The sequence below is a fragment of the Thunnus albacares genome, chromosome 22 (assembly GCF_914725855.1).
Source record: "Thunnus albacares chromosome 22, fThuAlb1.1, whole genome shotgun sequence".
NCBI classification, from domain to species: domain Eukaryota; kingdom Metazoa; phylum Chordata; class Actinopteri; order Scombriformes; family Scombridae; genus Thunnus; species Thunnus albacares.
This window is the reverse complement of record NC_058127.1, coordinates 2,162,159-2,183,345: the sequence shown is the minus strand read 5'-3', so window position 1 is coordinate 2,183,345 and position 21,187 is coordinate 2,162,159. Positions and strand designations below refer to the sequence as shown.

Here is a 21,187-nt window from a genome sequence, read left to right as displayed (position 1 = left end):
AGTGATTAGTCGATTAGTTTCCAACTATTCAGTTAATTGCCAACTATTTTGATAATCGATTAATCATTTGGAGTTTGTTTGTTTTTTCAGGAAAAAAATGTCCAAATTCTCTGATATATTTTCTAGTTTCTTTAGTCTTCTATTATGATAAACTGAATATCTTTGGGTTGTAGTTTTTGGGAAACAATGATCAATATTTTTTACAATTTTTCTGACTTTTATAAACAAAACAACTATAATGGAGTATTTTTATATTCCTGTATTGGTGCTTTTAGTCCAATAAAGGATCTGAACACTTCTTCCACCACTGCTGCTTTTAGCGCCATTTTTCGTTGTTCTCTAGCGGCGTGTTTTCCCGCTTTTTTTCCCGTTAGTTTTGTTTCCAGCCGGACAGCTTTTATGGCCGCTCCAGTACCCGGCGGGTTCTGTCTACCTGGTAACCCCACATCTATGGGTGACCCTAGATTTGAGAAAGATTACACGAGTCATTTTAACCGAAACCACGATCTTTTCCTAAACGCACATAAAAGCTGTTTGCGAACTGCCAATATCAGCAGCAGAAAAAGAAGAAGAACAAGAACAAGAACAAGAAGAAGTGGAAGAAGAAGAAGAAGGGAGATCGCCAAAGTCAAGGACCTCAAGTAAGTTTTTTGTTGTTGTTGTTTTTAAATCTTACTGGTGATATTACTCACTTTAAATTGAATAAGTCATGTTTGCGGCACAAGAATACCTCCGTTGATAATATGTTTGGCTTTGGTGTTGTGCATTACGTGAAAACTGTTGCTAGGCAACTAACAACAAAATGGACGCCGCTGTTGTTTCTTCATCTCTATTTAAAAAAAGCGTCAACAGTAAAAGTAACTAACGCTAGCTAACACATTAAACCTTAAACATAAACCGGTTAGAAAACAGTCTTTGACTTTTTTCCTTCCTTTAGCTTCTTAACTTTTGATTCAGAGCTGAGTTGAGTTTTCAGTTTGGAGCGAAATGCGAGAAGTTAACACCTTGTGTACGAGTTTCCCTTTCCCTCTTGTCTTTTCTGTAAATTGTTGTAGTGTTTAGTACTCGTTTGTAGTATTAGTAATAAATGTGTATGTAACTCAAGTGAACTTGTTTGTGTTTTCTTGTGATTGCGTCTCAGTCACTTAACCTTAAAAGACCTATACCCTTGCAGAATCATAATTAAGATTAATAACAATCATTATTCTAATTGACCTCTTGTGTGGCCAACAAGGAGGACTATTTCCCTATTATTATACCTACTCTCATATGAGTTGTGTCACTGGACAAATAATTTCACGTTGGACTTGTGCACAATTATAATTCATAGTTCACCATAAAATCATAAAGATATTTGACTGCACAAATTCATACATTCATTTTTCCATAAGTATCCTCTATATACTGCTTGTTAATGCTAAATAAGGGGACTTGAAGTAAAGTGTGACCCTTTTGGGTAGAGATGATACGAAAAAATAACAGTTAATACATGCTTGATAAAACACCATGATGTAATTTTGAGCAGATATAAAGATATTTTAAGTGTTTATTAATGTCCACTATTTGTAAACAACTTTAACTTTTTCAATGGAGACATATTTTATATTATTACCACAATGTTTTACTATATTGTCATTCATTATCTGTTTATACAGCAGCCTCCACTTATGGTATAGTTGTTGACAAATACATTAAGCTAGTAAACACTTTGTGTGTTATAAGTCAATAGTATAGTGCCGGTAATGAAACTAAAAGCTGTTTACCCACCGCCACTGAACAGCAGAAGAAGAAGAAGATGAAGAAGAAGAAGGGCGGGAGTCTGGCCGATCGCCAAAGTCAAGGACCTCAAGTGAGTTTTCATTTTACTAGTGATATTACTTCCTTCAAATTGAATAAGTCATATTTCCGGCACAGTAATACCTCCGTTGATAAGATGTTTGGCTTTCAAGTGTTGTACACTACGTGAAAACTGTTGCTAGGCAACTAACAACAAAATGGACGCCGCTGTTGTTTTTTCACTTCTCTATTTAAAAAAAAGCGCCAACAGCAAAAGTAACTAACGCTAGCTAACACATTAAACCTTAAACATAAACCGGTTAGAAAACAGTCTTTGACTTTTTTCCTTCTTTTAGCTTCTTAACTTTTGATTCAGAGCTGAGTTGAGTTTTCAGTTTGGAGCGTTTAGATGCGAGACGTTAACGGAAGAACCGACAGAAGGAAGAGACGCTGACGGTTAGAAGAAGAATATAAAAGAGGTTTGATTTGAAGTCTTAAGCTACAGAAGTGTTTGAATTGTCACCTCTGGGCGCTGTTTTCTTTGTTGTTAGCCGGTTTCACCTCATTAATGTCACATTTATTTTCCCTTTAAGGGACAGAAACTTTCAAAAAGATGTAGAAACGGCTGTTACCCGCTCCGTTATGTGTCGAAATGTTTCTGTACAGACATCAGCTGGTTCGTAAGGGAACAAAATGTCCTCAAAACAGACCTAAAAAATCCAAAAAACCATCAGTTAATAAAACACCTGCCATCGATTAACCAGTCAACAGAAAATTAATCAAAATAAAACGATTATTTAATAAATTCAATCATTTCTCAAAGCAAAAATTTCAAAAATATGTAATATGTTTTCTGGTTTTCATTGTCCTTTATGATAATAACTGGACCAGCAAACAACTAGAGTTACAACAATTAGTTGATTAATTGATTAGTAGACCGACAGAAAGTTAATTGCCAAATATTCTCTGTTTTTTTTCAAATTATTTTCTGGTTTCTTTTAGTCTGATATCTTCGGGTTGTTGGTTGGGACAAAATAAGACATTTGAGGATGTCTAGTTGGGCTTTGGAAGACAGTGATTGATGTTTTTCACCATTTTATGACATTTTTTAGACTATAGGACTAAATCAATTCAACAAGACAATGAATCAATAATAACAATAATCATCAGTTGCAGCCCTACAAAAAGAAAATATTCATATTTGTAGAAGTTGGAACTAGAGAATTTCAGCATTTTTGTCTTAGAAATGTAGTTGGCGACTAGTTTTCTTTCAGCGCTGCTCAGAGGCTCCCAGACAATATTGATTTCCAAATTAACGGGTAGTTGGCATTAATTGTGGCAGCCCGCCAGGCCTGTACAATAATAGTAGAAACACTGAACAAATCTAACAGAACATCTAATCAAAAGCACAAAACACTTCATCATTACAGTGGAAATCATGATCAGTATAGACATAAATGTATCATAATGAAAATTGGTTAAAACTCGATGCACATAAAAAGTTTATTGTAAAGTTCATAGTCATTAGTCGCAGTCAGACTGGTAGCTCCCAGTTTGAAAAGTGAAGACAATGTGGAAGTGACTTTAACCTGCATTCTTTCCAACGGCCAGCAGGGGGCGACTCCACTGGCTGCAAAAAGAAGTCTGATTGTATGGAAGTCTATGAGAAAATGACCCTACTTCTCTCTTGATTTATTACCTCAGTAAACACTTTCCTAATGAGTTCATGGTCTCAATCGCTAGTTTCAAGTCTTCTTCAATACAGCATGATGATCACTTTATAAATTATGGTCCCATTTACAGTAAAATAGACGATAAAGCAGCGTATGTTTTAGGGCATGGCTACGTTGTGATTGATAAGTCAGTACCATGGTGACATCGTTGATTATGCAACATAACATAAGTCTTGTTTAGCATTTGGTTGTAATAAAAGGTCCTCTATCCTCTTTTTCATATTTTTCTGTTAAAATAAAAATCTATTTACACAAGTTTGAGCTGTTTCATGTGTTTAATGTCACAAGACAGTGAAACAAATGAGTGCAGTGGAAGCTCTGCAAGAATCAAACTTCTTCATGTTGTTTTTTTAAATTCTTTACAACATAATAAACCTGTTTCATAATACATGTTGATCTAGAACAAAAAACACAAGAAACAAACATTGTAGATTGATGTTTTCTGTTTTGTCTAGAGCAGGAAGTAGAAGAAGAAGAAGAGGAGGAAGAGGATGGAGGGGGAGGAGCAAAGGGGAGGCGTCAGCATCCAGGAGGAGGAAGCTCCTTCCAGTGTGAGACAGCATGAAAACCCCTCGTTACTGACGTTTCTTCTGCTCTGTTTAAATGAATCAGAACGTTGAAAACTGATTTTAAAATAATTCTTACTGTCAAAACAGACTTTTTGTTTTCACTCTTACATTGAGACAAGTTCATGCCTTCTGCCTCCGGACACATAGGAGATATGATCATATACAACAAAACAAAAAGGTTAAATGAACATTTAACATGTAAGTATTAAAGTATTAAAAAGTAAGTAAAAGTTAGTAAATGTAGCGGTTTGGTCCCTCTGACTGATATATTATTATGACATCATTAGATTATTAATACTGAAGCATTAGTGTGTGAGCAGCATGTTACTGTCAGTATTTCACTTTCATGTATTAGTGAACTTAGTTCAATCAACAGTCCAAAACTATTCAATTCACAAGTGTATAAAAACACATGTCGTTAGAGCTGAAACATTAGTTTGTCTAGTTAGAAAATAAAGGCAACTAAATAGAGACACACTATTATTCTTTTGCAGTCCAACTGCCTTTAATAAATCACAAAAGCGTATGCATACGAGCTCCCAGAGCTCTGCAGCAAGAGGAGCCCCTTGAACAGTTCCCACAAATACTTAATATTTTCAGCCTCCGCCCAACACAACCGTAAATTCAAGCACCTCGTGTGCAGTCTTACTTCTCTGTCTGCAGACACCTGTTTCCTGCAAGATTATTCATAATAATTCCATATATGGTTTCATGCCCGTCTTGTACAGCTTCCAGTTTTTGCATAGTTCCTCTTTTCCAAAGATCACTTCTTAGAATCAGGGTCACTATATATCATGCACTTCAGATAACCTTTCCTATTTCGTCTTTCCTAACAGATTAGACATTAATTTGCCTAAAAAAAATAAGGTGTGAGACATCTTACTTAAAAACAGAACAATGTGATTACAACATATAAATGTCAATAGACAGAGTCAAGAGTGCACCATGTTCTTTAAAGACAAAACTGATCAGTTGAACACACTTCTTCACTGGATTAACGGTCATCAAAATATTAATACAATAATATAGTAATTTCTCCAACAGTACCTGTCTGACCTCTGTAAATAACTCATTTGTCACTCTTGTGATAACTTAGCTAAAAAATATATCCTTCCTCATTCTCAGGCCATTTTCCAAACATTGGAAATTCACTAAGCTCGCTCCACTAAACAACAACTCTTCCTTTGAATACCACACAATCAGGGTTACTGCTCCTGTTAAGCTGGTTGTAGTTGTTATATACCGTCCTCCAGGGTGTCAACTCGGGAACTTTGTTGTTGAACTTGACATGTTACTCTCAGCCATACCTGATGATAACACACCACTAATTGCCATGGGAGACATGAACATCCACACTGACAAAACCCAAGCAGCCGATTTCCTGTCACTTCTGTCGTCATTTGACCTCAAACAGCTCTCCACTCCTCCCACGCACATAGCAGGCAATACACTTGATCTGATTTTTACTCGGAACTGCTCCACAACAAATCTGACTGTCACCCCCCTACACCTGTCTGACCACTTCTTCGTCCAACTCACAATCACCTTACCAGAACATCCTCACGCTCCTCCACAAATGATCTCTTTCCGCCACAACATCCGGTCCTTCACACCGTCTCAACTTTCCAATGAGGTGTTGGCTACCCTACCTCCTCATAATGAATTTTCCTCACTCACGGTCAATAAGGCCACAGACACACTCTGCTCCTCACTAGCTACATCTCTTAACAATCTCTGTCCTCTAACTTCCAAACATGTTCGCACCACCCACCCTAGTCCATGGCTCACTGAAGTCATCGAAGAGCAAAGAGCAGAACTCAGAGCAGCAGAGAGAAAATGGTGCAAATCCAGAGAGTGCACTGACCTCAGTAACTATCAGGGTCTCCTTGCATCATTCTCCTCCAGTCTAAAAACTGCTAAGACCACTTACTACCAGAACAAGATCTGCAGCGCCACAGATGCACGGAAAATGTTCTGTTTTTAATTCACTTCTCAATCCACCTCCTCCTCCGCCCTCCACTCTGCTCACTGCAGACATGTTTGCCTCATTTTTCACTGACAAGGTCTCCGCCATCAGTAACCAGTTCACTGAGCCTGACCAACCCAGTCTACAGCTGCCCACTAACAGGGCCACACTGTCCTCATTCTCCTCTATGACCAAGGAGGAAGTCTCCAAACTTCCTCTAAACTCTCGTCCCATTACTTGTCTACTGGACCCAATACCATCCAACCTGCTTCAGAATATTTCCCCCACACTTAACTCCGCGGTCACACACATCATCAACTCCTCACTTACAACTGGTGTTTTCCCCACCGCCATTAAGCAAGCTTGAGTCACCCCTCTGCTCAAAAAACCTACACTCAACCCAGCTCAGGTTGAAAACTACAGACCGGTTTCACTCCTGCCCTTCCTGTCAAAAGTACTTGAGCGCACAGTCTTTAGTCAAGTCTCTGAATTCCTTTCTGCCAACAACCTGTACACCCCAAATCAGTCCGACTTTAAACAGGGTCACTCTACCGAGACTGCACTACTGTCGGTTATGGAATCACTACGCTCAGCTAGAGCTGCTGGTCAGTCCTCAGCCCTTTTGCTACTGGACCTGTCAGCTGCCTTTGATCTAGTTAACCACCAACTCTTCCTCTCCACACTCACTGAGCTTGGTATCTCAGGATCCGCCCTCCGCTGGTTCATGTCCTACCCGTCAGGGAGATATTATAGAGTATCTTGGAATGGAGAAATGTCCAAACTGCACAACTTATCCACAGAGGTTCCCCAAGGGTCAGTGCTTGGTCCCCTCCTTTTCTCATTATACACCACCTCACTTGGCGCAATCATCCACTCCCATGGTTTCTCATACCACTACTATGCTGATGATACCCAGCTCTTCCTGTCATTCCCACCGGAAGACCACACAGTCTCCACTAGGATCTCTTCATGCCTTGCCAATATATCAGCATGGATGAAAGAACGCCACCTTCAGCTTAACCTCTCTGAGACCGAGCTCCTTGTCATACCAGCCAGTCCTTCCATACAACAAAACATCAGCATCCAGCTTGAATCAACCCAACTTATGCCCACAAAGTCTGCCCGAAATTTGGGTGTCATGATTGATGACCAACTAACCTTTAAGGTTCACGTGGCCTCAGTCGCGCAATCATGTCGATTCACCCTGTACAACATCAGGAAGATCAGACCCTACCTGTCTGAGCATGCAGCACAACTCCTGGTACAGGCTCTCGTTATATCACACATCGACTACTGCAACTCCTTACTGGCAGGCCTACCTGCATGTACACTTTAACCTCTGCAGATGATCCAGAATGCGGCAGCGCATCTGGTCTTCAATCAGCCCAAAACAGCACACGTCACCCTGCTGATGATATCCCTCCACTGGCTCCCAGTTGCTGCCCGCATCAAATTCAAAACCCTGACACTTGCTCACAAAATAGCAACTAAAACGGCTCCTGCCTACCTGAACTCCCTCATTCAGGTCTACACTCGCTCCCGACCACTACGCTCTGCCAACAAAAGGCGCCTGGTACCACAACAGGGCCCTAAGTCACTAGCTAGACTCTTTTCCTCTGTAGTTCCCCGGTGGTGGAACGAGTTACCAAACTCTGTTCGATCTGCAGAGTCCCTCTCAATCTTTAAGAAAAGACTAAAGACCAAGCTCTTTCGCAAACACCTCTGCACTTGAACTGTAGGGAGAAAAAAAAAAAAAAACATACTTCTTTGCACTCTATACACTCTAATCATTGCCTTGTTACACTGCCTGTTGGCACCTACGTCCTATCGGGCCCAAACTTAAGCTTTATAGCACTTACTTGTGTTGTTGTCTCCTGACTAGATCCTTGCTTAAAGGATTAAAGAGTACAGTCTTGACCTGCTCTATGTGAAAAGTGCCTTGAGATGACTTCTGTTGTGATATGGCGCTATATAAATAAAAATTGATTGATTGATTGATTGATTGATTGCTTGTGTTGTATCAGTCTCATATGTACGTCGCTTTGGATAAAAGTGTCTGCTAAATGAAATGTAATGTAATGTAATATTTCAAGACTATATGACACTATTTAACACGACAATCCCCCAACACTGACCAAAACAAAAGATGCTTGGGAACAAGACCTTGATGTGACTGTCCCTGACACCATGTGGGATCTCACTATTGATGAAATTTACTCCTCCTCCATTTGCAGCATTTTAAAGTTATGTTTAAGTGAAGGTTTTTTTTTTATTTTACTGAATGGGGAAAAAGTAATAGTGTTCACACAAAGGTCAGGAGAGGTCCGGATATCCTGATTTACTCTGTGGTCGGGGTCAAGCTTAAAAAACTATGAATCCTATATTTCTAACTCTATTTATGGTTTTAGGTCACTTTGTCCACCATGTCATCTCACTTTCTCTCTCTCTCTCTTTCTCTGTATGTTTGTCTGTTGTCATAGAAACAAACAGGAAGAAAGGAACTCAAACATCACCGCTGTCAGCACTGTGACAAAGCCTTCATGACATCAAAATCTTTAAAGATTCATCAGAAAGTTCACAAAGGAAAGGAACTTCACAGCTGTGACCAATGTGGGAAAACTTTCACTCGAGTTAGTAATCTAAAACAACACCAACGCATTCATACTGGAGAAAAACCGTATAGCTGTGACCAATGTGGGAAAACTTTCACTACAAACGGTAATCTAAAACACCACCAACGTGTTCATACTGGAGAAAAACCGTATAGCTGTGACCAATGTGGGAAAACTTTCACTACAAACGGTAATCTAAAACACCACCAACGTGTTCATACTGGAGAAAAACCGTACAGCTGTGACCAATGTGGGAAAACTTTCACTACAAACGGTAGTCTAAAACGCCACAAAAGCATTCACAGTGGAGAGAAACCGTACAGCTGTGACCAATGTGGGAAAACCTTCACTGCAGACAGTAATCTAAAACGCCACAAACGCATTCACACTGGAGAGAGACCATACAGCTGTGACCAATGTGGGAAAGCTTTCATTCAAGACAGTGATCTAAAAGCCCACCAACGCATTCACACTGGAGAGAAACCGTACAGCTGTGACCAATGTGGGAAAACCTTCACTGCAGACAGTAATCTAAAAGCCCACCAACGCATTCACACTGGAGAGAAGCCGTACTGGTGTGACCAATGTGGGAAAACTTTCATTCAAGACAGTAGTCTAAAAATCCACCAACGCATTCACACTGGACAGAAGCCATACTGGTGTGAACAATGTGGAAAAACTTTCACTCATGGCAGTACCTTAAAAGCCCACCAACGCATTCACAATGGACAGAAGCCATACTGGTGTGACCAATGTGGGAAAACTTTCACTCATGACAGTTCCTTAAAAGCCCACCAACGCATTCACACTGGACAGAAGCCGTACTGGTGTGACCAATGTGGGAAAACTTTCACTCATGGCAGTTCCTTAAAAGCCCACCAACACAGTCACTCAGCATCATGTTGAGCATGTTATAGAGGCAGGTTAGCGGTGCCCCCCTGTCTCCTCTCCATGCTTTTAATAATAGTCTTGTTCTATCCAGAGCTTTTCTACAAACTAAATATTGCTAACTGTAAGTTGAGAATCAGCATGTATGCCATTAGCGGCCCACGTGATCAAATTTTAAGCTCAGTGATTGGTCGTAGTTCACTTATACCCTGAAAGTTCATTTTTTACCTTGAGTTTCATGTTGATCCAAGAAGTAGTGCTCAAAATGTGTCACGTAACATTGTCAATGGGGAAAAATGAACAGCATTTTTACACAAAATAGGTCTCCCAGATTGCAACTCTGTACTGCTCTGTGCAAAAAAAAACGTGGCACAGCAAATATGTATGGTGGTTAGAGAAGCATATAGTGAAACTTAAGAAATCTTGAAATAAGTTTAAATGAGTTTAAGTTGGATTTCAGATTCGTTTTTGATGGTTTTATAGATGATTGAGGAACAGTTGAGTTTAATGAATGGTAATTAGATTTTGAGGAGTAACAGTATGTTTGGGGACAGACTGAGACAAGGTGACACTAAAATAGGAGATAAAATATGTGGAACGTTAATTGGTTTAGGTTTAAGCGAGAATTTAAGGGAATACAGGTCTTATAATGATGCATTAATGAGAACAGGTGAATACAGGAGAGCTGAAGGTGTGTTTACCTGAGTCTGAGAGAGATGTGAGACTCCTTTGACCTGAGCAGATCTCTGATGGAGAAGGAGATGAAACCCAGAAAGCTCCTCTGAAAGAGGGAGAGAGGTGTTCATTCTCATCAATACACTCTAACACTTCAATGTTTGAATAGTCTGTTTCAGCATTTTCTGTATGTTTGTATCGTTCTAACAAAGCAGTGATGGAGCCTTTATTTCAGTTAATGGGTGGTTTTCCACTGACTGTTCTAAATGTTTTGGTTGCACAGGAAGTGAAAGCCAGAGGGACTTTGCCCTGAGTTTAGTGTCCAAGGTAGAGCACAGACCTACACCATGTATAATCTAAAATGGTTTTGATTGAAACAAAAATGTTAACAGCCTGAATAGAACATACTGCCATAAGTTGATTTGTTCATTAGTTCATCATAATAGTTGCTACCAGGGTAGCAACTATTCTTGCTGGGGTCCATAAGTGGCTCAGTTCTGGGCAAAATGTTCTTGAGTTGTTATTATTATATATGAGATCATTAAATTGTTAGTGCTGAAGCATCAGTGTTAGAGCAGCATGTTACTGTTGTAGCGGCTGGAGGTGGCGCTAGTTTACACTACTTTATATACAGTTAGCTAGTTTAGTTTTCTTTTTTCTGTTGGTGTGTCTTAAAATCTCTGTAGTATATTTGTATTGTATGACATATATTGTTTATTCTAAATGTATCATTTTAAATTTTACATTTTGTATGTAGAAAGTTATGTTTTCCAAGTTTCGGCTGTTAAAATACCAATAAAAATAGTCTTAAAAAATGAGAAACTACTGCAAATTCTGGGCTATTAATGTTGAAGCATTACACCATTTATTTGTTTTTTACATGACAAATGTCTGGGAATCATTTGAAAAATGGACACCTGAAAAGACACAATACAATACACTTAATACAAAATGGGAGTTATAATAGAGGGAGGAAAAGTAGAAATTTTGTATAATTGCTAAATTATTTTCGGTAAACAATATATTCACTAATGTTGAGGTATCAATATTTCTTTTTCTTCAATAATGTGCAACAAAACAAACTTTGGGCAATCACAGGAGAGGAGGAGTATATGAAATATATGGTGCATGAGCATAGATTTGGATATGGACAGTAGGGACATGTCCCTGCCAACGTCAAGTTGTTGTTGCCAGGTATGCTTTATCATAAAGAGTGAAAGGAGGAGGATCTTGAGGATCTGGCAACCCTCAACTTCAAGCTGTGTTACGCTGTTGACTTAATTATCTCCTTACCCGCTTCTCAGGTACCAGTCATCTCATCCTTTTATCAGGTCTCTCATACCAACTGCACAGTAGATAACTCTGCATCATGCATGTCAATCATTCACTAGCCATAGCCTTGTGTACCAGTTTCCCTTTCCCTCTTGTGTCTTTTCTGTAAATTGTTGTAGTGTTTAGTACTTGTTTGTAGTATTAGTAATTAATGTAGAATGCAGAATCATAATTAAGATTAATAACAATCATTATTCTAATTGACCTCTTGTGTGGCCACCAAGGAGGACTATTTCCCTATTATTATACCTACTCTAATATGAGTTATGTCGCTGGACAAATAATTTCACGTTGGACTTGTGCATAATTATAATTCATAGTTCACCATAAAATCATAAAGATATTTGACTGCACAAATTCATACATTCATTTTTCCATAAATATCCTCTATATACTGCTTGTTAATGCTAAATAAGGGGACTTGAAGTAAAGTGTGACCCTTTTGGGTAGAGATGATAAGAAAAAATAACAGTTAATACATGCTTGATAAAATACCATGATGTAATTTTTAGCAGATATAAAAATATTTTAAGTGTTTATTAATGTACACTATTTGTAAACAACTTTAACTTTTCTATGAAGACATATTTTATATTATTACCACAATGTTTTACTATATTGTCATTCATTATCTGTTTATACAGCAGCCTCCACTTATGGTATAGTTGTTGACAAATACATTAAGCTAATAAACACTTTGTGTGTTATAAATCAATAGTATAGTGCCGGTAATGAAACTAAAAGCTGTTTACCCACCGCCACTGAACAGCAGAAGAAGATGAAGAAGAAGAAGAAGAAGAAGAAGAAGAAGAAGAAGAAGAAGAAGAAGAAGAAGAAGAAGAAGAAGAAGAAGAAGAAGAAGAAGGGCGGGAGTCTGGCAGATCGCCAAAGTGAAGGACCTCAAGTGAGTTTTCATTTTTCTAGTGATATTACTTCCTTCAAATTGAATAAGTGATATTTCCGGCACAGTAATACCTCCGTTGATAATATGTTTGGCTTTCAAGTGTTGTACACTACGTGAAAACTGTTGCTAGGCAACTAACAACAAAATGGACGCCGCTGTTGTTTTTTCATTTCTTCTCTATTTAAAAAAAAAAAGCGCAAACAGCAAAAGTAACTAACGCTAGCTAACACATTAAACCTTAAACATAAACCGGTTAGAAAACAGTCTTTGACTTTTTTCCTTCCTTTAGCTTCTTAACTTTTGATTCAGAGCTGAGTTGAGTTTTCAGTTTGGAGCGTTTAGATGCGAGACGTTAACGGAAGAACCGACAGAAGGAAGAGACGCTGACGGTTAGAAGAAGAAGAATATAAAAGAGGTTTGATTTGAAGTCTTAAGCTACAGAGGTGTTTGAATTGTTACCTTTGTGTTTTACAAACAGACAGGTGAGTAGGAGATAAAGCAGTAGTTCAAAACAAAAAAATCAACTCCTGCACACTGTTACCACTGTACTGAATTTATTAAATCGCTACGTTTCAGTCAAGTCACCTTTATCAGATATTTCACACAGCAAATTACAACACGTCTGCATAAAATCACACATGCAGATAATCTTGGAGACCAAACAATCAACAGTCTTAAAGGAGAAACACACTCAGGAAGGTAAAGAGAAAATAAATTCTTTTAAATCTTTAGGGTTAGTTCCCGAAAATCATTTAACAAAAAGAGATGTTAATATTAACTTTGACGCTATAAATTGAAAATAAATATAAAAACATTTCATTAAAAGCACAAAACACTTAAATGTTACACTGGAAAGCGCGATCAATATAGACATAAGTATATTAGAATGAAAATTGGTCAAAAGTCATTAGTCGCAGCCCTAACTTGGTTTTACAAAGTTTCAGATGATATGAGTTTCCTGAAAGACAGCAAACAAACAAGACAATGGAACAAATGAGTGCAGTGGAAGGTCTGCAAGGAACAAACTTCTTCATGTTTTTTAAATTCTTTACAACATAATAAACCTGTTTCATAATACGTGTTGATCTGTTGAAGAGTTTCTGTTTTTGTCAGAGTTTGAACTTGGACTGTACAATGAAAATATGACACTGAAAAAAACAAACAAACAAAAAAACACAAGAAACATTGTAGATTGACGTTTTCTGTTTTGTCTAGAGCAGGAAGTAGAAGAAGAAGAGGAGGAAGAGGATGGAGGGGGAGGAGCAAAGGGGAGGCGTCAGCATCCAGGAGGAGGAAGCTCCTTCCAGTGTGAGACAGCATGAAAACCCCTCGTTACTGACGTTTCTTCTGCTCTGTTTAAATGAATCAGAACGTTGAAAACTGATTTTAAAATAATTCTTACTGTCAAAACAGACTTTTAGTTTTCACTCTTACATTGAGACAAGTTCATGCCTTCTGCCTCCGGACACATAGGAGATATGATCATATACAACAAAACAAAAAGGTTAAATGATCATTTAACATGTAAATATTAAAGTATTAAAAAGTAAGTAAAAGTTAGTAAAAGTAGTGGTTTTTGGTCCCTCTGACTGATATATTATTATGACATCATTAGATTACTAATACTAAAGCATTAGTGTGTAAGCAGCATCCCGGCCACTGTGGGAATAAAATGAGACCCGCAGGGGCAGCCCACTGTGGGCCCCATTACCAGCGTGAAGGGCGGTGCCCCAGTGGGACAGCCCACACCCAGCCCAAAGTGTGGCCTGAGTGTGGGCCCCACTGAGGCCTACTGTGGGCCCGCAACATGCCCCAGTGGGTCCAGGTGAGCTGTGTGGGCCCCAACACGTGCCCCAATCCCAATGGGGCACCACCTGGGCCCCATAGTGTGTGGCCCACACGTGCCCCACATTTCAGGTCAGTAGCAGGGCCCACAGTGGGCTGCCCCTGTTTTAAGTTTATGTTTTGAACACCTACATTTATTCACAGCCAGGTTAGAAGAAAAAATGAAGAAGAAAAAAAATGAAGAAAATATATTGAAAATTGAGTACAAAACTGAGGAAGTGGATTGAACACTGAATAAAATGCTAAAACAATTTTATTTTTATAAAACAGAAAAATGACCACATAGAACCACATTAGAACACAAGAAGTTCATAATAAATCAGGGGCATCAGTGGATCTCTGCCATTTATCTTCTGGTCCTTCTGTTAATGGGGAACCACAATGTTAAATACTTGACAAAGAGAGTAGGAACAAACGAAAAATCTGAACACAAGGTCCAAATGATTGTTTCTGAAGCCTCTGTATATAATGGAAAAGTAACACGCCAAAGGTTGTAGTGAGGTACTGATCACTGGAGGCCGACTCAAGGGCAGGAAAAAAGTGCTGCACACTCTGGCTCCATATGCATTTCCCTTTTATATGGATGACATTCCGGGCCTTCGCAGAGATCAGCAATCATGGTAGGACACAGGCACTGGTGTGTTATATAGGCCACATCCTAGTAGCACAGCTGATGGTGATTAGATAATCATGTTCCACCATTAGGGTGAGAAAAATAATCAAAAGGCCTTCAGCAGATCAAAACTTTTAACAAATAGTGACAGGAACTATAGCCAATCAATTCTCTTCAAATAAAGTGACAAAAACCAATATGTTTCATACCAGAATATACAGATTTAAATTTTACATTCCAGTCCTTTTGGGCCCATTGTGGGCCCCAGTGGGACCCACAGTGGGCTGCCCCTGTGGGGCTCATTTCATTCCCACAGTGGCCCCACATGGGCCCCAAAGGGGCATGTTTGATGGGTATCTCACAGGGGGGGGGCTTTCTGTGGGCAAGCCCACAGTGGATATTCCACGGGAAACTATCATGGTGGCCCCAAAGGGCAAAGCAGCTGTGGGCCCTGCATAGGCTATGCCACAGGGGAGCCCATGTGGGCTTTCTGTGGGCAAGACCACAGTGGGTTGCCCACAGGAAACCCTCATGGTGGCCCCAAAGGGCAAAACTGCTGTGGGCCCTGCATGGGCCATCCAACAGTGGGGCCCATGTTGAATTTCTGTGGGTAAGCCCACAGTGGGATACCCACAGAAATCCATGATGGGGGCCCAAAAGGGCAAGACTGCTGTGGGCCCTGCACAGGCTATCCCACAGGGGGCCCATGTTGGTTGGCAAGCCCACAGTGGGTTTCCCACAGAAAACCCTCATAAGGGCCCAAATGTGCAAAACCGCTTTGGGCCCTGCACGGGCTATCCCACAGAGGGGTCTATGTGGGCATTCTGTGGGCCACCCACTGTGGGTATTCCACGGGAAACTATCATGGTGGCCCCAAAGAGCAAAACTGCTGTGGACCCTGCATGGGCTATCCCACAGGGGGGTCTCTGTGGGCATTCTGTGGGCAAGCCGACAATGGGTTGCCAACAGAAAACCCTTATGGTGGCCCCAAAGGGCAAAACTGCTGTGGGCCCCGCATTGGGCATCCAACAGTGGGTCCCATGTTGGATTTCTGTAGGCAAGACTTGCTTATTCTGTGGTCAGGGTCAAGCTTACAAAACTACGAATCCTATATTTCTAACTCTTTTATGGTTTTAAGTCACTTGCTCCACCTTGTCATCTCACTTACTCTCTCTGTATGTTTGTCTGCTGTCATAGAAACAAACAGGAAGAAAGGAACTCAAACATCACCGCTGTCAGCACTGTGACAAAGCCTTCACGACATCAGGATCTTTAAAGATTCACCAGAAAGTTCACACAGGAGAGGAACTTCACAGCTGTGACCAATGTGGGAAAACTTTTACTCGAGACAGTAATCTAAAACGCCACCAACGCTTTCATACTGGAGAAAAACCGTACAGCTGTGACCAATGTGGGAAAACTTTCACTCGAGACAGTAATCTAAAACGCCACCAAAGCATTCACAGTGGAGAGAAACCGTACAGCTGTGACCAATGTGGGAAAGCTTTCCCTCAAAGCAGTGATCTAAAAATCCACCAACGCATTCACACTGGAGAGAAGCCGTACTGGTGTGAACAATGTGGGAAAACTTTCACTCGAGACAGTAATATAAAAAGCCACCAACACATTCACAGGGGAGAGAAGCCATACTGGTGTGACCAATGTGGGAAAACTTTCACTACAGACAGTAATCTAAAACGCCACGAACGCATTCACACTGGAGAGAAGCCGTACTGGTGTGACCAATGTGGGAAAACTTACATTCAAGACAGTAGTCTAAAAATCCACCAACGCATTCACACTGGACAGAAGCCATACTGGTGTGAACAATGTGGAAAAACTTTCACTCATGGCAGTTCCTTAAAAGCCCACCAACACATTCACACTGAACAGAAGCCATACTGGTGTGACCAATGTGGGAAAACTTTCACTCATGGCAGTTCCTTAAAAGCCCACCAACGCATTCACACTGGACAGAAGCCGTACTGGTGTGACCAATGTGGGAAAACTTTCACTCATGGCAGTTCCTTAAAAGCCCACCAACACAGTCACTCAGCATCATGTTGAGCATGTTATAGAGGCAGGTTAGCGGTGCCCCCCTGTCTCCTCTCCATGCTTTTAATAATAGTCTTGTTCTATCCAGAGCTTTTCTACAAACTAAATATTGCTAACTGTAAGTTGAGAATCAGCATGTATGCCATTAGCAGCCCACGTGATCAAAGTTTAAGCTCAGTGATTGGTCGTAGTTCACTTATACCCTGAAAGTTCATTTTCCCTAACCCTAACCCTAACCCTAACCCTGGTATGGTAAAAATGAATGGTAAAAGATTTTGAGGAGTAACAGTATGTTTGGGGACCGACTGAGACAAGGTGACACTAAAATAGGAGATAAAATATGTGGAACGTTAATTGATTTAGGTTTAAGCGAGAATTTAAGGGAATACAGGTCTTATAATGATTAATGATCAACATTTTAATGAGATTAATGAGAACAGGTGAATACAGGAGAGCTGAAGGTGTGTTTACCTGAGTCTGAGAGATGTGAGACTCCTTTGACCTGAGCAGATCTCTGATGGAGAAGGAGATGAAACCCAGAAAGCTCCTCTAAAAGAGAGAGAGGTGTTCGTTCTCATCAATACACTCTAACACTTCAATGTTTGAATAGTCTGTTTCAGCATTTTCTGTATGTTTGTATCGTTCTAACAAAGCAGTGATGGAGCCTTTATTTCAGTTAATGGGTGGTTTTCCACTGACTGTTCTAAATGTTTTGGTTGCACAGGAAGTGAAAGCCAGAGGGACTTCGCCCTGAGTTTAGTGTCCAAGGTAGAGCACAGACCTACACCATGTATTTGGTTTTGACCTCATCTATGTTAACAGCCTGAATAGAGCATACTACCAGGGTAGCAACTATTCTTGCTGGGGTCCATAAGTAGCTCAGTTCTGGGCAAAATGTTCTTGAGTTGTTATTATTATATATGAGATCATTAAATTATTAATACTGAAGTAGCAGTGTTAGAGCAGCATGTTACTGTTTTTGAACTACTTTATATACAGTTAGCTACTTTAGTCCAGTGGTTAGACATCAACCTCTTTTATTTGTTCACTTTTCATTTTATTTTTTATTATTTACCTCTTTTAAATCCATTCTTTTCTTTTTTCTGTTGGTGTGTTATATATTTGTATTGTATGACATATATTGTTTATTGTAAATGTACAGTTTTAAATTTTAGATTTTCTATGTAGAAAGATGAATTTTCCAAGTTCCATCTGTTAAAATACCAATAAAAATAATGTTAAAAAATGAGAAACTACTACAAATTAGAGTTACTAATATTGAAACATTACATTTGTTTATTTGTTTTTACATGAGGGATGTTTGGGAATCATTTGAAAATTGGACATCTGAAAAGACACCTGTTGAAACTACTGGGATACAAAATGGGAGTTATAATAGCGGAGGGAAAAGTAGAAATTTTGTATAATTGCTAAATTATTTTCAGTTAATAATATATTCACAAATGTTGAAGTATCAATATTTTTCTTCAATAATGTGCAACAAAACAAACTTCAGGCAATCACAGCAGAGGAGGAGTATATGAAATATACGGTGAATGGACGTAGATTTGGGTATGGACGGTAGGGACATGTCCTTACCCATGTCAAGTTGTTGCTGAATTGTCCCGACCAACACTCTTACCTATCTCCAACAATCCTGCCATTTTAACTACTCATAATGTTGTTGACGAGATCTCTGCAGTTGCCAGGTTTGCTTTATGATAAAGAGTGAGAGAGTGAGATATGGGGGGGGATAGCCGTCTTGAGGATCTGGCAACCTCCAACTTCAAGCTGTGTCGACCAGCTGCACCAGCAGCAGTAGCAGCAGGGTCAGTGATGAATGAACGGTGGTTCAACTGAAGTATTGAGTATGTGTAAAATAAAGAACAAACTGAAATAAGCACAGAGCTACAGAATCTTGGGTGAAGTCTGAAAACCTTACCGAAGAGAGCAGCACATGACCGACAGGTTTCTATACATTTATTTTCTTGTTGCAGTTGTCATCAATAAAATATAACATGAGAGAACAATTCCTGCATGTTATATAAGCAAATACTTCAAAAACTGTGCAAAAATTTGGATAAACAACCCCCACCATTGGTTATTGTCATGACTAATTGCAAGAATCATGCAATTGTTAAATTGTAAATACTTTGATTAATAGAGTAACCATATTCAGGAGTTGCTCCCCCAGATCTCTGCAACCCCTGGGATTGGCCAGGATGCACCTTCTGGGCGGGCAGATTGAAACTTTAAAACAGTGTCTTATCTGAGACTCTATGAGACTATGCTGGTTACTGGCTGGTTTTTCAGGCTATTTGCTGGTTTCTTCTTGCTTTCTGTCATGCCGGTCGAAAGTTTGCATTTTGCTATTCTGAAGATGTCTCGTTTAACATATTTATATAACTCCATCTCTCCCCTTTTCAAAGAGTGGGTGAGTAATAAACTGAAACAAACTGAAAGAAACAGAGCTGCAGAATCTCAGGTGAAGTCTGAAAACCTTATAGAGAGACCTATCATTAACAAAATGTAACATATCTCTAACATCAGACAACAATTCCTGCCTGTTATATCAGCAAATACTTATTTAATAAAGTAAACTTTTGGCAGAGTCAGGCTCTTAACGCCGGTATGTGCATGCATGTGTGCATATGAAAGAGAAAAGAGAGTTACAAGGCAAGTGCCGTCCGATTAGAGAAATATCCCTAGCAAAGTTAAAACATATAATTTTCAATTTTATATTTTGTATATGAAAAATTTTGATTTCTAAGTTTCAATTGTTAAAATCACAAAAAAGAAGAGGGCCAATTTTTGGTTGTTTTTACTTTTTTTTTGTTTTTTTTGCAGCGCCGCATGCCAATAAAGCAAGGCGAACATGTAATGACGTCATAATGGAAATGGCTGCATGACAACAGTGACATTTAAGAGGGACGAGCATCTTCAGATTCAACCAAAAAAAGAAGAAAACATCTTGGTTTTTGTGGGTTTGACTTCATACTTTTTGGTGTCGTTCTGGAGACAGTATGAACCTAAAAAAAAAAAAAAAAGCTTTCCATGCAGTTTTTACATTGTTAGTTTTAACAATATCTTTGTGTTTTCTGTGTAATGTTTTTGTTCATTTTAGTATTTTCTGATGTTTATTTGTGAGATTGTATTTTGCTGACATAAAATAAACTATAAACTGTTATAAATAGAGTCAGAAACACATTCAGGCGTTTGGGTGGCTGTTCTCTGGCCGAGGTGAAGTACTCACCGTTTCCATGGCAGTGGGTCTGACAGGAAGCTGAAGGTGTGTTGAGATGTGAGGTTAGCTACAGGTGGTAGTGGAGGGTGGACATGACGGCTGTGAGTCTTCAAACAGTCAGTTATGGTTGTAGTTAACATGATCATTACATTTATTATAAGTGAAAATATTGATTTATCTATTATTATTAGTAGATTACAGCTAATGTATAGTGACTGCACTTATACCACTATACTACTGTACCACTACTTTTCATGGTCCTACTGCCACTGATGCAACAGTATATTGATACAAGCCACTACTAACACTGGCTGCTACACACCTGCACAATGACCTGGAAGTAAAAATTTAAAAAATAGTCATGTGGGACAACATGGGGGTCTATGGGGATTGACTCACTTTTGGAGCCTCAAGTGGCCGTTCAAGGAACTGCAGTTTTTGGCTTTTCCGCATAGGCTTCATTTTTCAGTCCCGGAGGTTGCCGCTTGGTTTTTAGCCACTCACAATCACAACATAGTGTTCAGGTGTTACAGCTGACTCAATCTGTAGATTTCTTTTAAATTAGTGGAGGGACTCAACAATCTTGGTACCCTGTGTTACAAGCACCACCAGTTTGGAATCACTGACATAGATGATACAATAGAATATAATATATGATCCAAGTGATAAAATATAATGCAGAGCAATATTTACGAGCCAAGAGTACAGGTGCAGCCTGTCATCACTAAGTAAACGCACATAAAGACATGTACATTCACACCTACAACTTTCCAGTTCACTAATCTGCATGTCTTTGCAGTGTGGGAGGAAACCATCTGCTGTGGGGAAGCACCAACACACTGCAAAATAAAACAATATGAAATGACACAATGCAACACAATATCATCCAACTCTACTGTCAAATCAAACACATGAATCTCCATTTAAAACACAACCACGACCTTGAAATTAATATCCAAAGTTCCCCATTGAGCC

At 39.4% G+C, this 21,187-nt stretch overlaps 1 protein-coding gene across 5 annotated transcripts; it reads left to right on the top strand.

The window, feature by feature from the left end:
• The first annotated feature begins 304 nt into the window (after positions 1-304).
• On the top strand, positions 305-17,117 carry LOC122974164 (zinc finger protein 239-like). 5 transcript variants are annotated; one of them, XM_044342116.1, is made up of 4 exons: positions 305-641; positions 3,965-4,060; positions 8,525-9,550; positions 16,129-17,117. In XM_044342116.1, the coding sequence occupies exons 2-4, from the start codon at positions 4,001-4,003 to the stop codon at positions 16,978-16,980; spliced, it is 1,938 nt and encodes a 645-aa protein (XP_044198051.1). In that variant the 5' UTR covers positions 305-641; positions 3,965-4,000; the 3' UTR covers positions 16,981-17,117. The 5 variants fall into 5 exon arrangements, with proteins under 5 accessions (XP_044198051.1, XP_044198049.1, XP_044198046.1 ...); XM_044342111.1 differs by lacking the exons at positions 305-641; positions 16,129-17,117 and adding an exon at positions 1,779-1,849 and having other exon boundaries at positions 8,525-9,660; XM_044342114.1 differs by lacking the exons at positions 3,965-4,060; positions 16,129-17,117 and having other exon boundaries at positions 312-641; positions 8,525-9,660.
• The last annotated feature ends 4,070 nt before the right edge of the window (positions 17,118-21,187 follow it).